Source organism: Chlorocebus sabaeus, chromosome 4 (genome assembly GCF_047675955.1).
Source record: "Chlorocebus sabaeus isolate Y175 chromosome 4, mChlSab1.0.hap1, whole genome shotgun sequence".
NCBI lineage: Eukaryota > Metazoa > Chordata > Mammalia > Primates > Cercopithecidae > Chlorocebus > Chlorocebus sabaeus.
Window position 1 is genome coordinate 59159164 of NC_132907.1, and position 26757 is coordinate 59185920.

General features: G+C 40.2%; 1 protein-coding gene across 14 annotated transcripts in view; it reads right to left on the reverse strand.

Moving 5' to 3' along the window:
• Positions 1–236: 236 nt before the first annotated feature.
• The window catches only part of SPEF2 (sperm flagellar 2), a 188132-nt gene continuing 161611 nt past the window's right edge, over positions 237–26757 (reverse strand). For 6 of the 14 annotated variants that reach the window (XR_012092806.1, XR_012092804.1, XR_012092802.1 and 3 more), the window contains 6 exons: positions 24128–25293; positions 23784–24001; positions 23455–23663; positions 23236–23359; positions 21580–23135; positions 20733–20818 (listed from right to left, as the gene is read on the reverse strand). Coding sequence is in view for 8 of the 14 variants with exons in the window: in XM_073014800.1 (XP_072870901.1) it covers positions 22784–23135; positions 23236–23359; positions 23455–23663; positions 23784–24001; positions 24128–25293 (2069 nt within the window). In the remaining 6 variants the exon portion in view is untranslated. The other 8 variants (XM_073014804.1, XM_073014803.1, XM_073014801.1 and 5 more) reach the window with 6 other exon arrangements.

Below are 26757 nucleotides of genomic sequence, written 5' to 3' on the forward strand. Positions count from 1 at the left end.
GTACCTAGAAGCACTGTGCTGATGTGGAGTTTTGGGGAAATTTTCACTAGGGCCTTCCATTTTCAGAATCACTTCAAAATGCATGCTTCTTATTTTGGATTTTTACTTTGGTTTTTTTTTCTCTCTTTATTATGAAATATTCTCCAAGTTAAGGAAGGTTCTCTTTTCAATGCTGATAATAAACTGGTAGGGTTCATTTCTATACTTAAAATCATAACATATATGACAAACGCCATGGTCACATTTAATTTTTGCAAGATTTATTGCTGAATTACAAAAATCACACTCTTTTGTCCTCATTTCTTTTCCTCTGTATGTCTTAAAGGTGATCTCTCTCCATCACTTCCTGGTACATGTTCACTCCTTTGGAGAATTATTTTAATATCCTAAGACAAATGATTCAAAAAGTTACAAATACTAATAAAGGATGATCAATACTATGCTACACAGATACTAATAAATGATCACATAGTACATGGCAACCATTAAACAGCTTTTATTTTATTTTTTCCACTGAGCAAACGTCTCCATTTAGTTTTAATCCCACCCTGAGACTTACTACTTGTACCTTTGGAAAGTTATCTAAGATCTTGGAACCTCAGTTTCCATGCCTAATAATGCAGTTATCATATTAGGTTAATTAACATTTGTAAAAGCAGTTACATAGAACCTGGCATATAATGAATCTGCAAGTTAAAAGATTATTTCCTTATGAATGAATACAAAAACCAGTATTCACCTTCTATGAAAGAAAATGCTAATGCTAAATTAATCATGTCTATAGATTTGTAGAATTTTAAAACAAAAGATTACTTTCCTGAAACTGTCTCATTCTTTCATTTAAAAAACATCAGGGAAAGAATGATCTGTTTTTCATTTGCTATACAGCTATCTTACATCTTAAATCACAGTTATTTTTCAAAATATATTTAAACTATTATCACAATGTAGAAGGAGTACCAACACATGAAAAATACAGAATTGCATTTAGGTAGCTTTTAGGTTTTTTTTTTTTTTTTTTATTTCACAAATTTAGAGAAGTGTTTTAACAATATAAGTTCCTTTTCTTCAGAGCTGAGTTTCAAAGGCTTCAATTTGACTGTGATCATTTTAGTTGAGAAGATATGAGTTTGTTCACCATTTGTGTTGACCCTTGCTTCTATGCATTGCTTCTATCAGTCACTGCAAGGAATCATAATGAATCATTTTCTTTAGAGATCTTGTTCCTTATCTCCTAAAGCCACAGGTCAATGCTAAGTGAATCAAGTGGAAAAGAAAAGCTGCTCCCCATTGACTTTTCTAGTCTTACCCAGTACACTGCTTTCATTTAATATTTATTTTTTTAGAAATGGAGTTTCGCTCTGTCACCCAGGCTGGAGTGCTGTGGCAAGACCATAGCTCACTGCAGCCTCAATCTCCAAGGCTCAAGAAATCCTCCCACCTCAGTTTTCTAAGTAGCTGGGACTACAGGCACATGTCATCATGTCCAGCTAATTTTAAAGTTTTTTGTAGAGAGGAGTCTTGCTCTGTTGACCAGGTTTGTCTCAAACACCTGGCCTCAAGAAATCATCCCACCTCAGCCTCCCAAAGTGCTGGGATTATAGATGGGAACCGCTGTGCCCAGCCCACTACAATTCTTAATAACATGTCTTCTTTATATAGTATGTTTATAATGACCAATGTCATTTTAATATTATCAGAAGTTAATTTGAGGATTAAGGAATAAGCTAACTTGTGATTATCTGACACTCCATAGCATGGGGAAAATGATAAGCTCCAGATATATTTAAACCAGTTTTAGCTAAATTTATAGCTGAAATCAGGGACCATAATTTTCAGTAGCAGTGAATGGAGAAGAGCCTGTGAAAGTCAGAAAATGTTTGACACTGGTGCTTTGAAAACACAAAGCACTGAAGCAGTTATCATATTTTGTTATAAAGATAAAGGAGAAGCTTAGAAAGTATTTTAAAGTCAGGTGCCTTGAAGACAAAGACGGATGAAAATCTCCTTCAGTTCACACTTATAATTATAGGTATGTTATACTAATGTAATTGGGTCCTGATTCATTTGTTCATAAGATATTTTCTAGTGATATTCTGATTTTAACATTAAAAGATTTCTTGCTATCTCCCATTGAATATAAACCTCAGTGATAAGGTAATATGCTTGATTTACAGATTTGTTATAAAAGATATATAATAATTGAGTCTGTGTTCATCACAAGAGACTAAAGTTATGAAGTTTTTAAAGAAAATTATTTATTCATTTACATTTATAAATATATATTTATCACAGGAAATTGACTGTTCACCAACAACACAGTTCCAATATCCTCACTGATCTTGTTATATTTACACAAATCATTTTTTAAGTAATTTAGGAGAATTATTTGAAAATAACTTTTTTATACAAGGCCTATGAAAGTGGAAATTAAATAAGTGACTTTAGCTGAATGCCTATAATGTCCAACACAAAATCTGGAACTTCCACATAGGTGTGGACCTGAGGCTTCCTGGGACGTGTTTGGACCCTTTATCGTCATAGTGCTGCACCAGTGAAAGTCCTTCTTTTTTTCCAAAGATAAGACTTGTGCATTGAAGAGATTTGATGCCAGCTCACTGGTCCATCCACCTATAATTGCACATGATTCAGAATTATTTACTGCACACAGTAACTACTACAGACCAGCAGTAGCAGAAGTAGGTTGGTGCAAAAGTAATTGTGGTTCTTTGCCATTGAAAGTAATGGCAAAAACTACAACTACTTTTGCACCAACCTAGTAGTAGTAGTAGTAGTAGTAGTAGTAGTATCTCACATTTATTGAGTGCTTTCTATCTTCCAGGAACTGAGCTAAGTACTTTATATGTATTATCTCATTTAATCTGTACAACCGCCTCACCATGAGGTGACTATGATAATTGGCCCTGTTTTACAGATGCAGACACCAAGGCACTTTGAGGTCACTTGCCTAAGGCCACACACTTCATAGGTATGAACCCAGTCAGTGAAGCTCCAGAGCCCACTCTCATAACCACAAAACCAGTCCACCTTAATACATTATTATAATTATGCGTACTTAGTGTTTTCAAATATGTATCTTAAAATGTTATCACTTCTAAACAAGAACCTTGTAAACATAAAGCTGTTAGGCAACAACCTTCACTTGCCACTGTTTATAATAGCAAACAACATTTTAACCTGAAAAACCACACTCTAGCTTTTGCTCTTCTTATCTTGAAAGATCTTCAAATGACATCACTGTGGTTGAAGTGTATTATAAAAATGTGATCTATTTACTTGTACATGGATATCTGAAGCAAAAAAATGACAGGACAAGTGCAGTGGTTCTTCAAAGATTCTTTTCTCTCCATCCCTTCATTCCTTTTGTTGTTGTTGTTGTTGTTACCAAAAATGAGAATAGAACACCTTACTGGAAAGGGACCCTTTTTCACTGTAAATATCAGAATTTGGAGTTTTCAGGACACAGGCACAGCTCTTCTTGATGGACCATCATACGAATGACTCTCACTGGTGGTAGTTTACTGGCCTCTAATTAGATTCCTTGGTGGAGTGACCAGGACGAGGTGTGGAGGATGTGAGGAGGAAGAGTTAAAGCAGATGACTCAGGTATATCTTAGAGAAACATTCTGGCAATGAACTAACTCACTAATTCACTCTCTGCTATGAGAATGCCAAGTGCTACTGGTATTGTGAAACTGGTAACAGAAGACAGACACCCTGCCACTGGGCGGCTTTCAGCCAGAGGGCTACTGTGCACCAAGGAAGGTTTGGCAAATGTGCAGGTAGAGGTAGTTTCGGAGGTCAGTATGTCAGGATGCTCCTGGAATACAGGGGGTAGGGCCTGAAATGTTAGGTATTCTGCCACACTTGGGACAGTTATCCTCAAAGAGGAACTGTGCTGCTCCAAATGCCAATAGTACTTCAGTTAACATTGCTAGTTGCTGACACTCCTTCAGAAATGAGGGGAATGTGTAACTTAAAAGGAGTCCTCCAGCACTTTGGGAGGCCGAGGCAGGTGGATCACCTGAGGTCAGGAGTTCGAGACCAGCCTGGCCAACATAGTGAAGCCCCATCTCTATAAAAATACAAAAAATTAGCTGGTTGTGGTGGCAGGCACCTGTCATTCCAGCTACTCCGGAGGCTGAGGCAGGAGAATTGCGTGAACCTGGGAGGTGGAGGTTGCAGTGAGCCCAGATCATGCCACTGCACTACAGCCTGGGCAACAAGAACAAAACTGTCTCAGGAGAAAAAAAAAAAAAAAAAAAGCAGGGCAGGGCGTCCTATGGATGACAGCTTTCCTGGGAAGTCAGAGCACCTATTCGGAAAGGCTAACTCTTGAAGGCAGCCATCTGTTGGCTATTTTCTTTTCTCAAGCAAAATGTCAAATAGAATCTTCTCTGCAAGTTTATTGTATTTAATCACTCTGCTCAGAATGAAGATATTTTCAAACCATCCTGACTTTGTGGGAGTCTCCCTCCCAGTATGAGAGGAAATAATTGTGGCATCATTTTTATGCTCCTACTTGTAATCAGCAACATAAAATAAGTCCTATTTTACATAATCCCAAAGAACTTTGCAAATTATTTTGCCGGTTCAACGTAAGAGAGCTGTTCCCTGATAAGTGGAGCAGGGCATGTAAGCTAAAATGCAGTCTAGAGAGATGGGCCTATGGAACCCACGTTGTGCACGATGATATTATGGCACAGTATCCCCAAGGAATGCTTGGGGATGAAGAAATATCATATCGCGCCCTGCTCAGCAGCCTGTTCATTCTCTCTTGCTTTTCAAATGGAATCCACATTTTCCTGTGTGATATCTGGGTTCTTCGCAATCTGGCCTGATCTTACCAATTTAATGGGATCATTTTATACCTTTCCCAGGCTCTTCATGGGGTGGGGTCCTGCAGTCCTTCTTCCATGCCTTCCCCAGACCTTGCCTTCACCCAGGACCCTGCTGCCTCCCTACTTCAGCAGCAAAATCCATGTAGACTTCCCTTTCCCTGTCTCTACCTTCCCAAACCCTGGCCATCATTCAAGACCCAGTTTATTCCTTCTTAGGTAGACTCCCTCCATGCTTCCAGCACGAAAATATCATGTATTGAATTCCTATAATTTCGCACTTGGTTGGTTTAACTTACATCATTTTCTTGCGATTCCCGCATATAAAAATTATCTTGCAAAAAGGAGTTAATTTTTTTTAGAGCAGTGACCAAATTATGTACTCAATTTTCTCTCTCCAATGGACGCTTATGACATGGGTCTCAGTAGTAGGTGATCAATATTGAATAGTACCCCTAACAGCCATCATTTCTGTAGCCCTTCCCCTGTGTCAGATACCATGCCAAGTGCTTTACATGCACGACCTCACTTAATCCTCACCATCACCCTTTCAATATGAATGTCTCATCCCCATTTAACAGATGAGAAAGCCAGGATTAAGAAAAAGTTAAGGTCAGGGAGCTACTGAGGGGTAGACCTGAGATTCAGTCCCATGACCTGAGTCCAGAGCCTGTGTTCTTAAATGCTATAATCATATTTCATTATTGCATAGGCTTTTTGTCTAAACAGCTGCTAGCTTGTTAGAAATCAACTTCAGTTATACTAATGCAGGCAATACAATTAATTTTAATATTAATAATTTAATATTTTAAAGAATCAGCAATTAGAACAAAAACATTTAGGCACACAGAAAGATATTTAAGTCTGAAGAATTTCATTTGTGGGTATAGGAAGAAAACAGCAAAATGTAACTTGTTATCATTGAGAAGTCAAGATACACAATCTATACTTTACAAAAGTGAAAGTGCTTTTATTTTCAACTCAGCAAACCCTTTGTAGTTCAATATAGAACTCACAGGAGCCAAACAGGGAGACTTCATGTTAAACTGGTATCTGAGAGGAATGTAGTCCCACAGTATGAAAGGGAGTTGGTGTCAGCCTCTGCCCTCCTTAGCCCCTGCTGTTAAAGGCCCGGGACTCGCCTTAGTGGATGCACATTTAGCACATGTGGTCCAGACCTGCTTGGTGGTTATGTGATTTCTGAGTTGCAGTTCTTCCTTTCTTCTGCTGGGTTTGTCCAGTTTCTCTGGGGTTTGTCCTTAGTTTCTCCATCTTGCACACTGTTTTCCTGATGGAAGTGGTGCCCAACCTTTTGCACACACTATCATTTCCACTACAGAGAGGATGTGTACCATGAGTGATTAGAGTGCAATGAATATGTCAGCACTTGGCTGGAGATCATGGTCTTGGTTAGCTCTTTTTGGCAGGAGGAATCTTATTCTCCAAACTCTTCAATCACAGGCTAGGGTCACTACACAGCTACAGTGACAATCCTAACACTGTCACCCACCCAGTTTTAACTACCACCTATCAACTGTGCCTAAGCTTGCTGCCCTGTGGATATTTCAGGCTGACTTTTCTGGCCTGGTATGATTACCAGCTTAGCTTCTCCAGATTCTGGCCTGGCCTGGCCTGGCATAGTCCAGTTTCTTTCTCTTCCATGCCAGCTCACATTTAGAAACATCATAGCATGTCCTGAACCGGAGCCCAACCACATTAGAGCACTTTGGGGTAATACTCACAGGAAACTTATAGTCTGAATAATTTGAAATCAGGTCTTGAATAAAAGGATGCTTCAAGAGAACAGCAACTTCAATTGGCTCCAGGTTCTTGGCACCTAGGTCTTGAAATGTTTTTATGAAGCCCTTTAAAGAAGAAGAAAATGAAGTCAATCGACCTTACAATCCAGCAGCTGTTAAAAAATAGCTGTATTTACTAAAGAGATTCTGTATAATTTCTATACAATGATCTATTTTGAGAGCAGTTCAATAAAAATATGCTCAGAATTGAGGCCAACTTTTTACAAAATAATCTAACCAACCTCTGCATAAATGTTCTCTATCTTTAGGTGGCTGGCAAATCTGTTAGAGTCCTGTGCTTCACTTCCCCCTTTGAACACTTTGAGTAATGTTTCCATGGATATCTTTTCATTGTTTGCATTTTCAGGGATTTCTTCATCCTTCTGTTCCCTTTCCTCCCTGTTGTCTTTTAATTTCCTTTCTTCTTTTGCAGCATTTTCCTCAGGTTCAGGGAATTCCTCAGCTGGACTTGCATCAGTTGAGGAGGTCTGCAAAGTTAAATGAAGAGAACATGAAGTCAACCTGAAGTTTTTCCCACCAATAGAGACTTTTAGAATATACCAATTTCATAATCACACACTTTTCATGAATGACAGAGCCTACCACAAACTAGCTAGCCAGTCTAGAAGACAATACGCTAACTGTCTTGAAAATCACAATGTCAAAATTCAAGACCAGTTTTACTTGTAGTGTATAGAAGCTTGTATAGTGTGGGGTGTGTCCTACACATCTTCATACATTCTTGGGCTGACTACACTGCCAGGTACTTCTACATCTGTAATAGATATAGATATACACATGTATATAGATGTTAAATGAGATTTGCTTTTGAAATTGATTGCAATTGAGAGGCTAAGGCAAGTCAATTGCTCTAGCTTGACAGATTCTAAGAGCTTCAGAAACATTTCTTTGGACACTGGAGGATATCCCAACTAAACACTCAGAAGGCAAAATAGAAAACAAATACAGTATACAAAATCAGGTTGAGATTTTTACTGCTGCTCTTTGAAATTTGGCCAAAAGCTATGAACTCAGGCACTCATTAATATGGTGAGGAGTAAATTGTTTCGATTTCTTATGTATCAAAAGCCTGAATGTATATATTCTTCTTATGTATCCTACCATTGACCCAGCAGTTACAGGACTAGGAATTGATCCTGAAGAAATATTCATTTGCACAAATACTTTTGTATATGGCTGTTCATTCAGTGTTACAGCAAACATAGAAAACCTAAGATTCCTAAAAATGGGGGAATGGTAATATGAACTCTATTTCTGCAATGGAATATTACACTGCCATGAAAAATGATGGTTTAGCAGAATTCTTAATAACACAAGAAAACACTTAGGATAGGATAAATGCAAAAAGAAAGCAGAAAACAAAGTAATACATGCAGTAGGATACTTTGCTTATATATCTATACTATTGATGAAAATGGAAAGCAAACACATTAAAGAGTTAACAGTGGTGACTTCTGGATAGTAGAATAGACAATTTCCTTTGCTTTGTGCTTCTTACATTCTCTATAGTAAATTTGTGTGTATGTGTGTGTGTATACATGTGTGTATGTATGTATGCTTCAATATTTGATAATTTGCCAAGAGAAAAAGCAGCATTTTGGCATTTTGGCTAGCCAGATATCACAGAATATCTGAGATCTGATCTCCTTTATTCCAAAGAAGAAAAAAATGCGAATTTAGGAGGGTGCCGATGCTGTAAATATTTAATTCAGTAGAAGTATTAAGTCTATAGATTGCGCAAGCTCTTTCTAAATAGTCATGTAAATGTCATGTATGGAAGAATTATGATGCAGCATAAAATTAAGCCTCTGGTAGTCACATGTCCCTATAAAAAATTTGGAGGGACAGTGGGCAGTGTAATGAAGGCAGGTTACATTTGCTATAGCTCTGTGTGGTCACTTTGCCTAAGTTGGGTCTCTATATCCATTGTTAAGTTGGGAATTTAAGCTTGAAAAAAGCTTAAATTTAAGCTTGAAAAAAGCTTGAAAATAAAAAGAGAGAAAAAAAAGACAGAGAGGGAAAATTTCGGAATCAAAATTTTGGAATCAAAATCATACATATTTATATAATTTTCCTCCAGGCTTTTGTCCATGTTAAACAATTGGAAATGCTACATGGCAGAAAAGTGAAATCAGCTTTAGCATTTCTACCCAGGAATCCTGGGGATTATTGCATTGGCTACCCATCAATAATTTTCCAGGGCAACGAAACAGTATAGTGAAATGAACATAGTTGTGATGTAAAACATCTTTCTGAGTGAGTCCAGGATGAATAAATTTCTATTCAGAGTGTAGCATAGGTTCTGTGTACCCAAGATAGAACATACCCAACATAGCTGTGGGCAAGCAAACGACTAGCTGCTTAGATGAGCAGATGATATCAAACTTAAGCAAAGAAGGAACCTGGCCTCTCCGTAACTCTTTCCATAATTAGGGAGAAGCTTACTTTCCAAAGGCCTGATGTAAGCATAATGGAATAAATGATTCCAAAGTCCTGATGTAAGCATAATGGAATAAATGATTTTTTAAAAAATTTAAGAGGTAGCAATGTAAACATCTGAAATGTCAGAGTGAGTAATCCTTAACTTATTAGTGTCAGAGGATGCTTTTCACATGTTTGCTATTTTTGCTCTCTAGGTGGTTGGTACAGAACAGGCTTAGTGGCTCAGTGGGAGGGGAAGGAAGAGAGAGAGACTGAGATCAAACTGAAGACGTTGGCATGGTCCTGCAGGGAGGGAAATGTGTGCAAGAGGCGGTGGTTATCTCCAACAAAGTCTCTGAAAGCTGGTGATGTTGAATATGGGTGCAGGAACAAAACCAGAGAGGCCAATTAGGAGAAAAGCCAGTACTTTTGAATGAGCAATTATCAGTGGTATCAAAGATCTACAGAAGTCACATTATTATCTAAGCAGGGGAACAGATTGTGGTGCTGTCAAGCACTATGTCACACTTGGCTAACTCTCAGGACTCCCAACAAATATGTCCCCAGAGTGCTACCTGTGTGTCTTCCTGACCATGCATTTCTATCATTCAATCAGCTCAGTCCCACATCTCGGATGGCAGCACAGAGGTCTGTTCTTGGACTAATGTGGGCAAAGCCTCAAAGAGCAGAAGGGCATAGAAATGTATGTGTTTTCTACCCCAGGGCCTCAAACATTCCTTGCCAAGATGTTTTTACAAGACTTTTGCAACGTGAGAGATTCAAGCTCACAATTTACTAACCCCATGCCACACAGGTGGCAGAAGGAACCATTTTCCCAAATGTCATTTATTTAAAGATCCACCTAGACTAGTGCATGACTGATGAATGCCTTGCTCTTAAATTTCTTTTAAATTACCCAAGAAGCTGTGGCTTTAAACAGAAGGCCTGAGCTGCATTGAATAAAATCAGCATGAATAGCAGAAATAGAGTAAAGAAGAATGAAACGCTGGGGAGATTTCCAGTTGTTTGTGTGGAAAGCAAAAGCAGAGATCTGATTGAATGGCTTGGGAGTGAATATGAATCTGCTGGAGGTGTTATTTCTGAGCATTATGGCTTCCTGGGTCAGGGTTGCCCAGGAAACTGGAACACAGTGGAAATGGCACAGAAATGCAGTGCCACAGTTGGAGACAGCAGGATGAGGAGTGAGTGAGAATGAGGGAGGTGGGTGGCTCCTGTGCTCCAAATGCCCCTAGGGTTCACTACAAGTCAGGAACAGGCCTGTGTGTGAGAGAGAGCCCTGTGCTCCATCCTGGCTCCACCTCCCACCCACTAGCTTAATCTCTGCAGTGCAGTGTTCTTGGTTCAGTGCCTCCACGGCGTCTTTGGATTTAAAAGGAGCTCTTGAGAACAGCACTCAAGGAGAGCTGCTTCCTGGGTGGGAACACTAGCATACGGTGAATGCAGCACTCAGGGATGGAAGGCATTAAGCGCCTTCCTGTGCTAGCTAGCCTGGCTGCCAGCCTCAGAGACATCTGTCTGTTGCTATGGCAACAGCTCTAGCACAGGCTTCCTTTTTCCTGGCCTTTCATGCTCATCGCAGCCTCCTGGAGTCTGCTGTTGCCTCTGCCTGCCTGGAATGTCTGCTTTCCTCCTCTCTACCATGGAGACTAGACTAAACTCCATTCATTTCACTGTCCCTCTCTTCCTTCTTCCCTTCTTTCCTGGCCGTGTTCACAAATACTAATCAAGCACTGGCTATGTGGCAGCTACTTCAGAGGACATGACGATGGGTAACGAGGTGTCCCAAACTCAAGGCAGGAACCATTTAGTGGTAGAAATAAATAGATAAGTGGTCCCCTGCCTGAAGACCTAGGTCTCTTTATTTCCCTCCTTTGCCCGCTATAGTCTCTCCTCAACACAGAGAGATCCTGCCTTAGTGAAGCCGGGTGACTGCACTCTTCCAATGACTTCTCATCCTGCACAGAGTTAAAACTAACGTCCCTGCAGTGGCCCTCAGGGTCCTCTCCCTCTCACTTCCCTTCCTTATTACTCTCCTCCAGCCTGGTCCTCTCCAGTTCTGCTGGCTAGTCCTACTTCTTGAAACACACCAGTCATGACTGCACTGAGGGGCTTTTGCACTCACTGTTGTCCTCACTTCAAGTGCTCGTGCCCCAGAGACCTGCAAGGCTCTCTCCCTCACCTTCTCCATGCCTCTGTTTATATGTCTCTTCACAGAGAGGCCTTCTCTGGCCACCCTAATGAACATTGCCACCCCTATTCCAATGCCTGTATTTTCCCCCACATTCTTTTTTTTCCCCATAGAATTTATCACCGTTCGATGTAGTCTCTATTTTGCTTATTTGTTTATTGCCTGTCTTCCTCCTGCCTGGAATAATTTTTGTTCACTGCCATACCCCCGAACCAAGAGTGGTCCCCAGCACAGGCAGGTGCTCAATAAATGTTTGTGGAAGCAGTGAATGTGTGTGTGTGAGGGTGCTCCGCCCTGCCAGGGAAGTTCTGGTTATAGCCTGGGCCTTGCTGCGAGAGTGCTCAGTGTTGTCAGGGTGAAAGATGTGGCATTGCCGTAGGCCTTGGATAATGGGGAGGCCTCAGATCCTTTGAGATGAGATGAAGGGTGGAGAGCGTAACAAGAGTAAAGAAGAGAGGCAGGAAAGGAGAGGACATCCACACCTCTTCTGGCTGGCAAGGCCTTCTGTTAATCTGTCTTTTATTCCATGCTCCCTCCCTGTTTGGGGCATCATTCATTCTTTTCTGTATGAATGAGGCCAATTAGAGTCCCTTCAGGAGAGCAAGTTTGGCTTCTTTTGTGTTCCTCAAGGGGCCATGTAAAAAGCATAGTTTACAAAGTGAATGAACTAATTAATTGATCAATTAATTAATGCAATGTTTACTGAGCTCTGTACCAGGCCTTGCCTCAAGTTTAGGGATGCATAACAAAACAGATGCCTCCTGTCCACCAAACTCCCTGTCCACAGGATGCTTAGAGTCTAGAGAGAAGCAGATCTCAAGGAAGTCATTGCCAGGTGAGGAGTATCTCATAGGGGAAGCAGGGTGCACCATGGGAACATATAGCTGCGGGTCTGACATCATTTGAGGTGAGGGAAGACAGACATTAATGAGATCGCACAGCATGCTGTGATCTGGGCTTAGATCACAGATTCAGAGTTAGTTTAGGGAACTCCCATCTACAGGGAGATACAGAAACATCTCTGGGAAAGTGGCAAATTCAGGGCCCGTGAATGCACATCATACCTAACTCCTCACTTATTTGGGAAACTTATTTATTTATTTTTTTTGAGATGGAGTCTTGCTCTGTCACCCAGGCTGGAGAGCAGTGGCGCAATCTTTGCTCACTGCAACCTCTGCCTCCCAGGTTCAAATAATTCTCCAGTCTCAGTCTCTCGAGTACCTGGGACTACAGGCACACACCACCACACCCAAGTAATGTTGTATTTTTAGTAGAGATGGGGTTTCACCATATTGGTCAGGTTGGTCTTGAACTCCTGACCTCAGGTGATCCACCTGCCTTGGCCTCCCAAAGTGCTGAGATTACAGGTGGGAGCCACTACACCCAGCCCCTTATTTGGGAGACTTTTAAACTGAGGTTCTACTGTCAAAGAAGGCAGCATTCTTGAATGGAAATACACACTCCTGGCTGAACTTTCTGCCACTGTGTGTTGAACCAGTATTTACAGCACACTGGTTTGAAGAGTTGTTAGCTCACTAGATATGTATCTGGCCTCACTCTGGCTCTGGTGGAATGGGAAGGAAATCTTTCTGTTCACATGCTCAGGGCCAAACTTTAAAGTGGCATTTAAGAGTTTCTCTCTTCCCTCCCATGAATACAGTTACAGGAACCTCCCATTCCTTTCAGACTACTTCTACTTCATATTTTCACAAGTATGTGTGAAAAAGACAGAAGTTTGTGTCTAGAACATCTGAGGAGTCTGGACTGGGTGGCAATCTTTTCCCCTCTGTTTCTACAAAGGAAAAATAGAAACAAGCATCCCATCAGATGGAGCCACTGCTCTGGCTCCCAAAGAACAGAACCAAAAGCCATGTCAAGAATAAATGGGCACCTAGCAAGCACATTACCTAGCACCCTGCTGGAGACTATCCCATCCCAAAAGCCAGGGAATGCCAATGCCTTAGAGATCTCAAGGGGAAGGTGAGGTGGCATCTTAATCGGATATTAAGCTTCTTTGTCCTTGGACACAGGTGATATGAAATGCAGATTTCCAGTGGCCGGGCTTTGGCCTGAAACACTACCAAGCCACATATATGTGGCGTGCATATAGACCTGAACTTGTTTCATCTATCGTTTCTACACAGAATCCCAAATGGATAGGGTTGATACCCATTTCTGTTTGATTTATCAGGATCAGCACTCACGCCAAATAAAGGCCATCCTTTACAGAGTAAAGTTTGACTCCACCAAGACACTTTGAACAAATTTTGATTTTACTACAGACATGGTGGATGGCAGTCGGGTCCCCAGGTCTTAATCCAATTGAGTAAGGCTTTGTTGAAGACCTAGTATGTGTAAAGCATCATATTACACACCTAGGAAAATATGGAGATGAAAAGAACAGAGTCCTTGTTGCCAGTTTAGGGTCTTCAGGCATCCCCTCCAGGCTCTATAGTTAGTCTATTTCTGGAATGCAATTACCTTTTCTGCATTTGGAGTGGAAGCTTCAACTTGTTGGAAGACATGAGTCCCAACAGCCACACTGAGGGCCCTGTAGACTCCTTCCACGGTGTCTGGGTGGCAAGCAAAGTAAAGCAGCATCTGTGTGTAGTCAAGTTGGGGTGGATCCTTCTCATAGTCAGCAAATAGCCTAAAGAAAAACTGCACACAAAAAGAATTCCAAAGATAAAATGGGTGCACTCTCGTAGTCAATAGTTAGTCACGGCAATGAAGAATCCCCCCAGGAGCTTTGGAATAAGGTTACCTTCTGAGGGTTGAATTAGTAAAGCTAACATAAAATGAAAGGTATGAATGTTAAGAAGAAAAGCAGTAAAAGCAAGGCCCTGAAATATTGTAAAAGAAATGTTGTGCTAATTAATGCTACTAACATATGTAGGAAATGATGTACTAATTAAGGGTAGTTGGGGGCTGTACATTAAATAGAAAAAGAGAGTCACAAGCCCAAGGACCCATCTATCTGTCCTTAGCATTCTCTGGACAAACTAGGCCCTGGCCCTAAATATGAGGCTTCTGGTCCATCGGTCTCTGTGGGGAGTGAAAGGAGGGAAAGAAAATGATGCCTAAAGCCACTGGGATTCTAGCTATTAAAAAGTCGTCAAACTGGTTCACCTCTTCTGGATTTCATACTCAAGCTACTGACCCTAGTTGGCTTCACATCCAGGCAGAGAGTGTACTAAACACCAAATATCAAATCAGCAGTTTTCTCACTCTGCATACCCGAGCTGACATTGACACAGTGTCTTGTGCATTTGACAGCATGAGGAGTTAGCGCTTGGGAGTCAAATATCCTCTGGGGCCCTCCAAAGCAGAGGCCCAAACCCTGGAACACATAGGCCACACCTAGGCACATAAGCAGCGCTGTCTGGGGAGACTGCTACCTTCCAGCTCTTCACAAATGTATATTTATGACCTGGAGAACGTTTTCAAAATGTGAATTCTGATTAAGTATATGGTGCTGGGCCATCTAAGGTTCTGCACATCTAGCAAGGTTCCAGGTACTTCTAATGTTGCTGGTTCTGGCCCATACTTTGAGAAGCAAGTTCCGAGAGTCAGAGGGTATTTCCACCAGGTTATTTGTTACCAAAAACCCTTACAACTATGAATAGTTTTAACTAGGCATAAATGAAGTTAACAGGTGGAAAAATAATTTCTGATATTTGGAAAATCCAACAAAAATTTAAATAATGTCTCAAAGAAATGAGAGAGTCCAGGCGTGGTGGCTCATGTCTGTAATCCCAGCACTTTGGGAGACCGAGGCAGGCAGATCACTTGAAGCCAGGAGTTGGAGACCACTCTGGCCAACATAGCAAAACCCCATCTCTACAAAAAGTACAAAAATTAGCCAGGTGTGGTGGTGGGCGCCTGTAATCCCAGCTACTCGGGAGGCTGAGGCAGGAGAATTGCTTCAACCTGGGAGGCGGAGGTTGCAGTGAGCTGAGATCTTGCCACTGCACTCAGCCTGAAAAAAAAAGAAGAGGATAAAAGAATAAATAAAATAAGTAAACTATGTGGTGATTATGAAACCACAGAAAAAAGAGCAGGTCAAGGAAAGGGGAATTGAGAGTGAAGAGTGGGGAGGGGCTAGACAGCAAGATTGAGGTGAAGTTTGACCAATGACGTGGAAGAGGGCAGGGAGTTAGCTGGGGAAGACATCCAGGGGAAGAGCATGACAGACAAAGGGGCTGCTGAGGCCGAACTCCCAAGGTCGGGGCAGGCCTTGCATGTTTGATCAACAATGAGCAGGTTCAGTGTGACTGAGCCAGAATGGGCAAAGGGATCATGGCAGGAGGTGAAATGAAAGAGGCAACAGGATCAGAACACACAAGGCCTGGTGGGACACAGAAGGGTTTGGGCCTTTCCTCTGAGTAAAACACAGAGTCACGGAAGTTTTGAGCGCGGGCTGCTGTGATTTGATCTGCAAACTGGGTGAAGACAAAGCATAATCAGGGAGGCCTATCATGAGGCCGTTGCAGCCATCTAGGTGAAGTTGATTGTGGCTTGTTCCAGGTGATAGCAATAGGGCTGGGAAGAAGTGGTCTCATTCGGGATTTACGCGTTTTGAAGGTAGAACTATCAGGATTTCCTAAGGTATTGGATGTGGAGTTTGAGAGAAGAGAGGAACTGGGATGACTCCTGGGTTTTTGACCTGAGCAACTGGAAGGATAGGTTGCCATTGACTGAAATGGCACTCGCTGTTCTAAGAGTACCACACACATGAACTCCCTCTGCACAACAGCCCCACCAGAGAGGGATAAGAAAGCAAGGCGCAGAGAGGTTGGGTCATGCCGTGGATACCTCACAGCCTGTAAACAGTGAAATCTGTGCTTCTATCCCAGTGTAAGAACACTGAAATTTATGTAACTTCTGAGCATTGAGTATCACAGACACCCATGGGGAGTATGGAAAACACCACTCCTTTCACCTTTTCTGTCATACGGACATCACACACATCCCTGTCAGCTATCTTTTGTTCCATAACAACACTTTTTGCTCAGCCTCCACAGTCCTGCCTCTGCTGCTGACTTTGTTCCTTTCTTCCCTGTAATCTTCGAGCAGCAGGTGGGAGCCACCTGCTCCAAAAGTACTAAAAGGTCCTTTTCTGTTTCACTGCCAGGTGAGCAGCTCAAAGATTCTGCCTTTGATTGACATCTCTAAAAACTTCTGGCTGACAATGAAAGTACTTTGCACTTGGCATAATATTCAAAGTGCCAGTTGCTTCCAACTAATAAAGAACCTGTTTATGTTGATGGCAGATTTGTTCACAAAAGCATATAGAGACCATTCCAAAACTCTCCAGGATAATTGGTTTTCAGTCCTCCAGTTTCACATTAAAAATAACAACACACAAAATACTGCCCCTGCAACTGCCAACCTTATATCTTGGGCTTTTTTGGTAACTCTCTGACCCTTTATCTTACCTGCTCTCCTGCTAGCATCTAGCAGAGGTGCTCAAAAAATATGCATCCAATTGAAGGAAATTGCTCCATTTATGGCTACAACTGGAGTACTGCTCAATTTTGTACTGCAATTTGGAACTAATGGCTAGAAATTGAACAATCCATATATTATACAGAGCTCACTGTGATGTCTAAATCTACCATTCAGTTTTTTTCATGTCTTACTGAGGATAGAGTGGCATTGAGATTTTTAAGGTCTGGCTTTTCATTGTGGCCTCAGAAATAGAGGCTCATAAAATGCTATTATTGAGGATAATAATAATATTGAGAGCAGCAAGCTCTGATGGGCCATGGGCAACGCTATAGGCAAACCCTTGCTGTATTAGTCAAAATCAAAGAGAAATGGACATAGGTAAAATGACAAATTTTATCCTAAGCTTTTAGAATTGGAAGGAAACTCAGAGACAAATGTGTTAACTTAGCTTATTTGACAGATGAGGAAGGTGAATCCTGAGAGGCCATGGAATTGTCCAGGTTCACAGAGAATTAACAGTAAGGCTGTGATATTCTGGCCGCTGCCTCCTCCCCCGAGCTTCTCTACACTGACTCCTCAGTGAGCACTAAGGTCTGCACTTTGGAAAGACAGCAGAGGAACTGAGGGGCAGGCGCGCAGTCCAAAGCAAGTTACACAAGTGGAAGAAAACACAAAGAAAATGGTTAGTGCTTTAATGCCACATTTTTTGAAGATCTCAGTAATTACCTCTATAAGATGCTCCTGCCTATTAAATGGCAGGGGTTCAAGAGGATTGTCTGGAATTTTTATATCTTCATCTCCTGTAAACCACAGACCAGCCTACATAAAAACAAAACAAAACAAAAACAAAAAAACAACGAAAATTATTAAAGTATGTGTTATGCTGAGATGTTCCTCTAAAAGCCACAGAGACTGAGCCAATCTTGTCTCTAGAGCAGTTATCTCCCAAGTAGGATGCAGAAACCACAGGGGTGTAGGAGAAAATACTAGAACTCCGATTTACATTTCTTTTTATCTCATTCTTATGTAATTTTTATTTTTACATCTTTGATAATGTTCATAATGTATTATGTGCTGTTGTATATGTATATACTTTATAAATAAGTACCCATAGATTAGGAGTGCTGGCTACTTTTTTTTTTTTGAGAGGGAGTCTCATTCTGTCACCCAGGCTGGAGTGCAGTGGCGTGATCTCGGCTCACTGCAAGCTCCGCCTCCCGGGTTCACACCATTCTCCTGCCTCAGCCTCTCGAGTAGCTGGGACTACAGGCACCCACCACCACACCCGGCTAATTTTTTATACTTTTAGTAGAGACGGGGTTTCACCGTGTTAGCCAGGATGGTCTCGATCTTCTGACCTCGTGATCCACCCGCCTCGGCCTCCCAAAGTGCTGGGATTACAGGCGTAAGCCACTGCCCCCCGTCAATGCTGACTATTTTTAATGATTGGATGAGGCTTGGAGGCTGCTACCCTGTATTAATCTTGCATTAGTCATATTTTGGAGGAGTCTGTGCCCTATTAAAAATAGCTCACATTCCTTATGTATTGTTCATGTCCTATCTGTTTGTGGAGACTTGCATGGTGCTGGTATACATTGCTGGTTTTAGAAAACTCTGTTAAGTAACTGAATAACTGACTCAAGATCTCGGTGACCTCTTGTTCATGACGTCCCTCTGTCTCAGTTTATAACTGACACCAATTAGAACTTCATTTCCGCAATGCAAGCATACTATTTTACCATCCTAATGGGGCGTTTTCGACAATCTTGTAAAATTTTGACCTCAAGTTATTTTGATTTTTCCACTGAAACAACATTGTGGAGGAGGGGTAGTGAGCTGGCAAGTGCTGACAATCTGTGAAACGCATGCAGGCTGGTCAAGTGGGTCTTTCCAAATGGGGATTTCAGAGGAGGGGGACCTGAGGGCGGAAGGGGAGAGGTCAGAGCTCAGAAAACAACCATTCCCAAAACACAGGCAGTGTTCAAAGAAGTATTGCTGAGTTTCTCTTAAACGCAGCATCCAGTTTTCTCTAAGAAACTCACACCTTTGGTAAAATAGTTTCCTGGTTTTAGCTCAGCACTTTGGTGAAAATTGCCAACACCCTTTGTTCTTCTCATATTTGTGCAAAAGAATATTCAAATTGACATCCTATGTTGATTGCCACATACAATAAATAGCGAAGGTCAATAATTTCATGAGTGCGCACTTGTTAAAATCTTAAGACAGCTATGGAAACAAAGTAAGTTTTGCTCTGCTGCTTTTGTTTTCAAACAAAACCACCTCAACAAATTGTAAATCTACTTGGAAAATAAATGTAGCAGAACTCAAATAACCGAACACCTGTCTTGATTAGCCCTGAAAGAGCCTTGTCATAGTTTGTGTTTTTCCTTCTGGCTCAACTCTATGAGCCTGGAAACCTCAGAGCTCTCACAAAAAAAAAGGAGGTCATGCATTAAGGAAGAAAAGGGAAGCAGGAATGTATGTGATTGGTGAAATACATGTGAGATGCAGGCACCTGGAGAATATTACTCTGTTTCAAAGTTAGTTCCTTCTGAAAGTTTCCCTCTTTCATGTCTACCAGCAATGTGAAATGGTGAGCAACATAATGACATTAATAAAGATCAAGTAAGTAAATCAGGCCCCTCTCTGTTATGAAATTTTGCTTTTACTCTTTTCTTAGTCAAACTTCTCAAAAATCAGTTGATTTTTCTTGTTTTCACTTTCTATAGACTCATTCATTTCCTCAACCCTCTGCCATCTAACTTCTGTAATTATTATTGCACCACAATTTTTCTAGCACAAGTTACCAGTTACATCCCACCTGCCACGTCCAATGACCAAGTATTACATACCCTACTGGGTTATCCATCACTTTCCTTGAGTGATCTCATACAATCATAAATTCAATAACCATTTATATGGTATTGACTCATGATCCCTTCTGTATGGGCCATATTAGACTGGACATTTCTCTCTTCATTTCCCACAGATATTTCAAACTCAACTTCTCAGAAATAATCTCAACATTCATCACCCTCTCACCCCAAAGAGAAAAAACTTGCTCCTTTCCCTGTGTGTGTGTGTGTGTGTTTTAAATCACTGTTCTTTCTACTCTGGGAGCTTAGAGTGTTGGACATTGGCCTTATTAAAAGCTTTGCAGATGATTCTAATGTACAGCCAAGGATAAGAACCACTGGTTAGGAACTCAGGAGAAGAACAAAAAAGTTTATGTAACTGCTTTCAGAACCCTTTGTTCTCCTGGAAGTTCTGACTTTTTCAGATCTTTTCCCTGGGGATGGAAGTCAGGCTTCTGCCTGGGGCTTTGACACTGCCTGTGCTGCCTCTGGGTGCTTAGATAAGGGCAGCTGAGAAGCAACACACTGGCCTGAGACCTGGCAATGTAACATCAGTGAGTAATTCACTTCTTAGGTCACGAGTGTTCTGGTGTTATCAATGCCATCAGGTGCTGGTAACAACCTGCATATACTGCTCGAAAGTGATGGTGCCCAACTGCGCCTTATCCACAGCCTTGAATTTCTGAAGGGTCTCAAGGAGTTCCTCCTCCAAGGGAATGGGCCAAGGCATTGAGGTTACTAACAGGAACTTCCGCCAGTCCACAAACTCAGAGTTGACTGTTAATAAAGATGTTAATTCCTGTAACTAGAAGAAAGTTATAAAGTTATAAAGGTAGTTATAGATAGAAACTCACTGGTTGAACATCACGGTCTCTATAATATTCCACTGACAGATCATCACTTATTTTTCAAATATTGAGCATGTGCATACTATATGTTTTAATTGGAAGTTCATTCATTTTTCATTCACTCACGTTTCATTGATTGCATATTAAATGTCAGACCCTATGCAAGTACTCGTTATTTTAGAACTATTGATGCATTGATCAAATAAGAATGCTTAAAGCTTTAAAACTCAAACAACATAGAAGCTTACTTCAGGTTGGGTAAGGTGCATCCAACTACTAGGAAAGTTGTTTGTGCCAAGGTTCAGGGTCACCAAATCGATCAGAATGTCAGTAAATGCTTTATTTCCTATTATGCCTATAATACAATGAAAAATACTTTGTCACTTGGTTTAGGTGATGGTTTTTATATTCTTTTGCTAAAATAGAAGTAATGAGTATTTGAAAAATCTCTTTATTCATATTATATAAAATGGTAAGTTTTAAAGAAACAGAAGACATTTTGGAAATATAAAAATAATAATTTCCTGATGCTGTCTCATTATTGTTTCTCAACTAAGTCAAAATGTCTTTTTTGGCTTAGTAATAATTAAATCCAGATTGGGTAAAATTATAAAACTGTATACTTTTTAGTTTAGAGTGTTCTTTGATCTTTCACTCAGAATAGGCTGAATTTTTCAAAAAATATATGATTTTAAGGTTTTTTACATGCAGTAGGGCACAAGAGTAAAATATTTTGGCAAATATTAAATAAAAGTGTTCCAAATGCATGCAGATCACCACTACAATCAAGGTAATACATTTATCCTCATCTTGCCCTTTGGATCAGACCATATTTGCTTTTGTAAATGTAGAGAAATTTGAATTGTTAAATTACTGGATTGAAAGTGCTAATTTAGTCACCTAATTGGCTCAGTATTCCTAAGTATTTCATGAAAGACCACTAACCTTTTAAATTATTTGCTCTTATGAACTAACCTACTTAACTCAATCTAAAAGAGATATCTACCTTGTTTTTCACTTCAAATTGCATGCACATGCATTAAGAAAGAAGTAAGAAAACAAAATAAATGAATCTACTTAAAACAAAATATCTGGCTAACCAACACAAAGAGGTACCTTCTAGAACAAGGAGAGACTCCTAATGTGTATCCAGGGATCTTTCAGGTCCAGAGTACATAGCTATTCTTTGTTTTGGGAATAAAAAGAATGAAACATAGCCTTGCTATCCCAAGATTTTCTTTTTACATCGAAGTTTTTAGCATTTCTAAAAGTTCACATGAACTTTAGCATTTCCTCTAACCTCCGGGGAAATGCAATAATCCTTCTAAAATCTCAGTGCTTCAAACCAAATACACAATTTTGAGATTTGGAAGGTAATTTTCTCGGTAGCAGGAATGAAACCTTTCTTCTTTGATACAATTGGCCATTCAGCAGGCTGTTCAGAAATACATTATGTATCCTTTTTCATTAAACTTGAGCATCCAGTTTTATAGACATGAGAACATTTTCCCAGATACCAGAATTTTCAGTGATTTGTGGTTTATAAGATCCTATGTTGGTTTTTAGATAAGTCAGACATAAATCAGTCATGTTCTTCAAGCTACAGCCATAAATAAAATCTACTGAAACCATGAAGAGTCTCAGAGTATTTTAAAAATCTTGTAAGCTGCAATTCATTTCTGCAACTCGAATGGATATGGTGTAAAACAAAGTGTAATAAGACAGTACCTTCAGTTTACATAAGAATTGTTTACCTGAGGATTTAGCGTGAAAACTGTTTTAATATTTGCCTTTGTTACTTACATGGCCAAAGCATGTAGTGATATAGTTGCAATAAAATAATTACATAAACTTACAAATTTTGTTCACAGATGAAAAGAGAAGCTCTCTTTCAGTTTGGCTCTAAGTGAATTACCTAATGCAACTATCACTTAGAATTATCGAGGAAAAATAATGAATTGTATGCCAGGCCTAAGGGAACTCAGACCGTAATCATATTCTGGTCACCCTTGGGGATAACTCTCAAAAAAAACGACATCAAAATAACACCATTGTGTAGAAGCATACAGCTCCACCAAAATAGTGTGAAAGAACACATGAATACATAAGAAGAATATATAAGAAAGTTATAGAAGAAACAATCTTGGGCTTTTTACTCTGTATGTTTGGAAGAAGCCAAATGCTTTTTGTTTGATGTGAAGACAAGTTACTGTTTTACTTTTAAATTTCAGGTTTCTGGAAAATATTTATTTTATTTTATTTTTTACTATGCAAAAGAGCTACATTCATATGCAACAACAATGTCAACATTTGCATACTGCTAATCACTTTCATAATGGCTTTCTGAGTTTGATGAGCAATCTGAATTAGGTCTTGTGTCACCAGTTGAAGACAGTGTTCTTGTATTCCATAAATGGATAGCTTTCCTAGGGTCAAAATTATTAATGTCTGGAGAATTCAACTGAATAATTAGGACATCCGTCATAATTTCAGCCTTGATTTTTGCATGCATGTGTGACTTGGTCCATTTCATCTGACTAAAGCCACGTTCTGCTTCAGCTGAACTTGCAGGAAGGGTCAACACTAGGTCGACCAGTGTCAGGATATTTGGATACTTGTGAAAGTAAATGGAATTCACAAAATCCCAGGTCAATTTTTGAATGTTCGGAAATCTAGGAGGGAGGAGAAGAAATGTAAAAGGTTAAGATTCCCAAGTTTTACCCAAACATTTATAAATATCAGCCACTTTCCTCAGCTTGCTTTCTTGCTTACCTGGCATAAATCTCTAATTTCAACATGCTCCATTCAGCATCCACTTCACTAAGTTTCACATTGGCAGCTTCTAATACTGGTTCATAATGTGCAGTCAGGATGGATACCTCTTTTTCTCCAAATTCTATAATCAAGATACCAAAAATGGTCACATATATAAAAGAAACTCACACAGACCATCAGAGAATAATAGGTTCAAAGTCAGCACATATAGATTACCTTGATTTATCTTTGTGGGCCATAATTTAAAACTTCCAATCATGGTAGCCCTCACCACATTTTGGCTGGCATCTCTGAAACAGCCTTGAAGCCTCTTGATAAGATGTGTTAAAACAATGTTTCTCACAGCAGAAATGTTTTCTTTCCCTCTGAGGCAGTTACCATGAAAGTGTGTGGCTGAATCCATCATGCGTTCTTTTGGCCCTAGTCTGGGGAGAAAAAAATCACCCAAATAACAACTAACAAATTAAATGAAGAAACATATGGCAGATAATTTCACAAGCCAAACTGTCTAGTTTGACAGACCTCAGATCATCCCAACCTCTCACCTTGTTTGATACCTTTGGAGCATTTCCAGCATTGACTCTAAAGTGGCAAATATGTCAGCAATTGAGGAATTTCTATTCTTACTGACACCAGACAGAATGCTAAGGACATTAATGACATCCAACAAGAAGTGGGCAAATTTAACAATGTCAGCTTGGAGAAGGGACTCCAGAAGTTCTTTAGATTTCTTTTGACTGGTGTCACTTTTGCCTTCGCCTGCCTGTAACACAGATTGGGAACAACATGGTGGTTATCTTTCCCAAAATTATTATTCCAAAGATCTCAAGAAAAGTATTTTCTGTGATTCTGAAAAAGTAAAATAATGTGGCATTTCAAAATTACTTACTGAGTACAGTTGCCGAACAATTGCAGGATATCCCTTGAGAAAGTTCTGGAGGGCTGCCTGTAATCCATGAAGCCACTTCCTGTCTCCTGTTTGAGAAGGCATCACAGGTCGAAGGTGAAGGCCTTTGAAAGCAGTTCTCAGAGCACTCTTATGAAGAGGAGAATTGTGATAAAAGTGATAAATGCTGTGAAGGAGATCTTTGACATCATTGTACAGAGGAATGTTCTGGAACAGCACTTTGTAAGATAGTTCAAGGTGATGTGCAAAGCAATATACAGTCTGTACACATGGTTGTATTTCTCGTAGTAGCAGGGCCACCTCATTGTTCTCTCCCTCTATGCCATGGATACCATCACTTCCAAAACCAACCAGCTTCTTTGCCCAGTCTTGGCTCGACAGTCTAAGTTGAAGATTTATCTCTAGAGTTTTCTCAGTGGCATTTTTTATTGCCAGAGGATCATTTCTTTCTACTGTCTGTACCCCAACAAATTGACAGTGCACTTTTCCTGCATGTGCAAACTGCACATAAACAAGTTCGACTTCTTTGATTAAACTGTCTGTGATTCCATCACTGATGACAGAAAAAAATTTACTTTTTTCTAGTTTCTCTCTTAGATTTTTTCGTTCTACTTCAGCAATAAAGTATGTAAACATTCTTGCTGAGTTTTTAGTTCTGAATACTGGGCCAATATCAACACCTTTCATATCATCCAATTTGCACATCCAAATAAAATCTTTGAGGGTACGTCCGGTCTTGGCAATAGCATGGCATGATCTGAATAAGTTCTCTACTCTCCCGAGGGTTACTTTGCTCATGGTCCTCATCATTAGTTTGGTGGTGGCTCTGTTCACTGGAGAGCTACTTGTTGCTTCCATTAATGAAGCCTTGGCATGAGCCTCGCTGAGTTGATGTGCATCGAGAAATTGAGTCCTAAAGTTGTCAGTACCATAAAAGAAATTCACTTGACTTCCCCCTGACTTCACTCCATGCTTACGACACAGGGCGCAGAACATAAGATTTAATAGCTCATCATATATAAGCCATGAATATTTTTTAAGCCAAAATTTCAAAAATTGATGGCTTCTTTTTGGAAGGTAATGGTCAAGCTTCTGTGGCCTTTTCTGCTTTTCGGTGACTCTATTCACATCATCTGAAGGATTCCTGCCTTTAAAATAACTCCACATTGTTATTTTAAGTAATCACAATTTCTACCCTCAGTTTTGCTTAATCTCTGCCCCCCACATTTGCTCACTATTTTTGGAAAAATTTTATTGAGTGCTTATTACTTACCAGGCATTCTGGTAAGTGCTTTAACTAGTTTATATCATAGAATCCTTACAATCCATTACCCCTATTATTTAGTTCAGAAAATGTACTGACTATTATTATCACCGTTTTATAGATAAGAAAACTGGGGCACAGGGAGGTTTATTAAACTGTCCAATGTTGCAGTGCTTGTAAGTGGTGGAGCTGAGATTCACCAGTAGCCCAACACTCCACAGCCTGTTTGTACACGTCCCTCTTCCACGTGTCTTGTATGAAGAAAGGACTGCTATGTTCTTCTTCGCTTTAGAATCCATTTCTCCATGCATAAGAGTGACATGACTTTTAGCTAAAATTTTCTTCCCTTGGTGAGAAAAAGGAATAATAGAGCTTGCATGGTAGTGTGTCTGCAAGATCTGCTTTGGACATCCCTTCCCTCCTGCCTAAGTCCTACCTTCTGTTGCAATGCCATAGCAAACTTGTTAATTTACAAAAAAAGGATGTGAAGCTTTGAAATCCTTGCCAGGTGGTTTTGTAAAGGAGCTGTGCCTCATGCCTCATCTTTTTCTTTCCCCCGAAGGTCTAATTTTTGACACATATTTGATTATTTGTCAGACAAGCGGACATATATTTATCTGAACAGAAGGATAAAAAACTAAAAACTACACAAAACAAAGTCCTCAATACCAGTTTCTCCCTGAAGGCAGAGAGCCTAGACCACATATATGTGTCCCTTCTTCACATTCTTTGATGCTACTAATCATTAGATTATATTGTCCGTTTTATCATATAATAAAAAATTGAATGTGTTTACTAAAATATTTCATGTTGACATATATTCAGGGTTTTTTTGGTCAATACTTTATGGTTCTAGGGTTTGACCCCTCTGACTAGAACTAAATAATGTGCTTTGTAAGGCTGGCTGACTGCTAAGCACTTGGTAGATGCTTAGGAAAATTTATCTTCTTTCCTAATTGGTTTTCATGATTTCCTATCTCAACCTCTTTTAATTGAAAACCTTGACATTAGTTGATCTGTCTCTGCCTTTCATACCTTATTTGGGTCTATCTTCTCCTTTACGTTCTTTTTTTTTTGAGATGGAGTCTCGTGATTTTGCACGGGCTGGAGTCCAGTGGCACGATCTCGGCTCACTACAACCTCCACCTCCTGGGTTCAAGCAATTCTCCTGTCTCAGCCTCCCGAGTAGCTGGGAATACAGGCACCTGCCACCACACCCAGCTAATTTTTGTATTTTTAGTAGAGACAGGGTTTCACGATATTGGTCAGGCTGGTCTCAAACTCCTGACCTCAGGTGATCCACCCACCTCAGCCTCTCAAAGTGCTGGGATTACAGGCGTGAGCCACC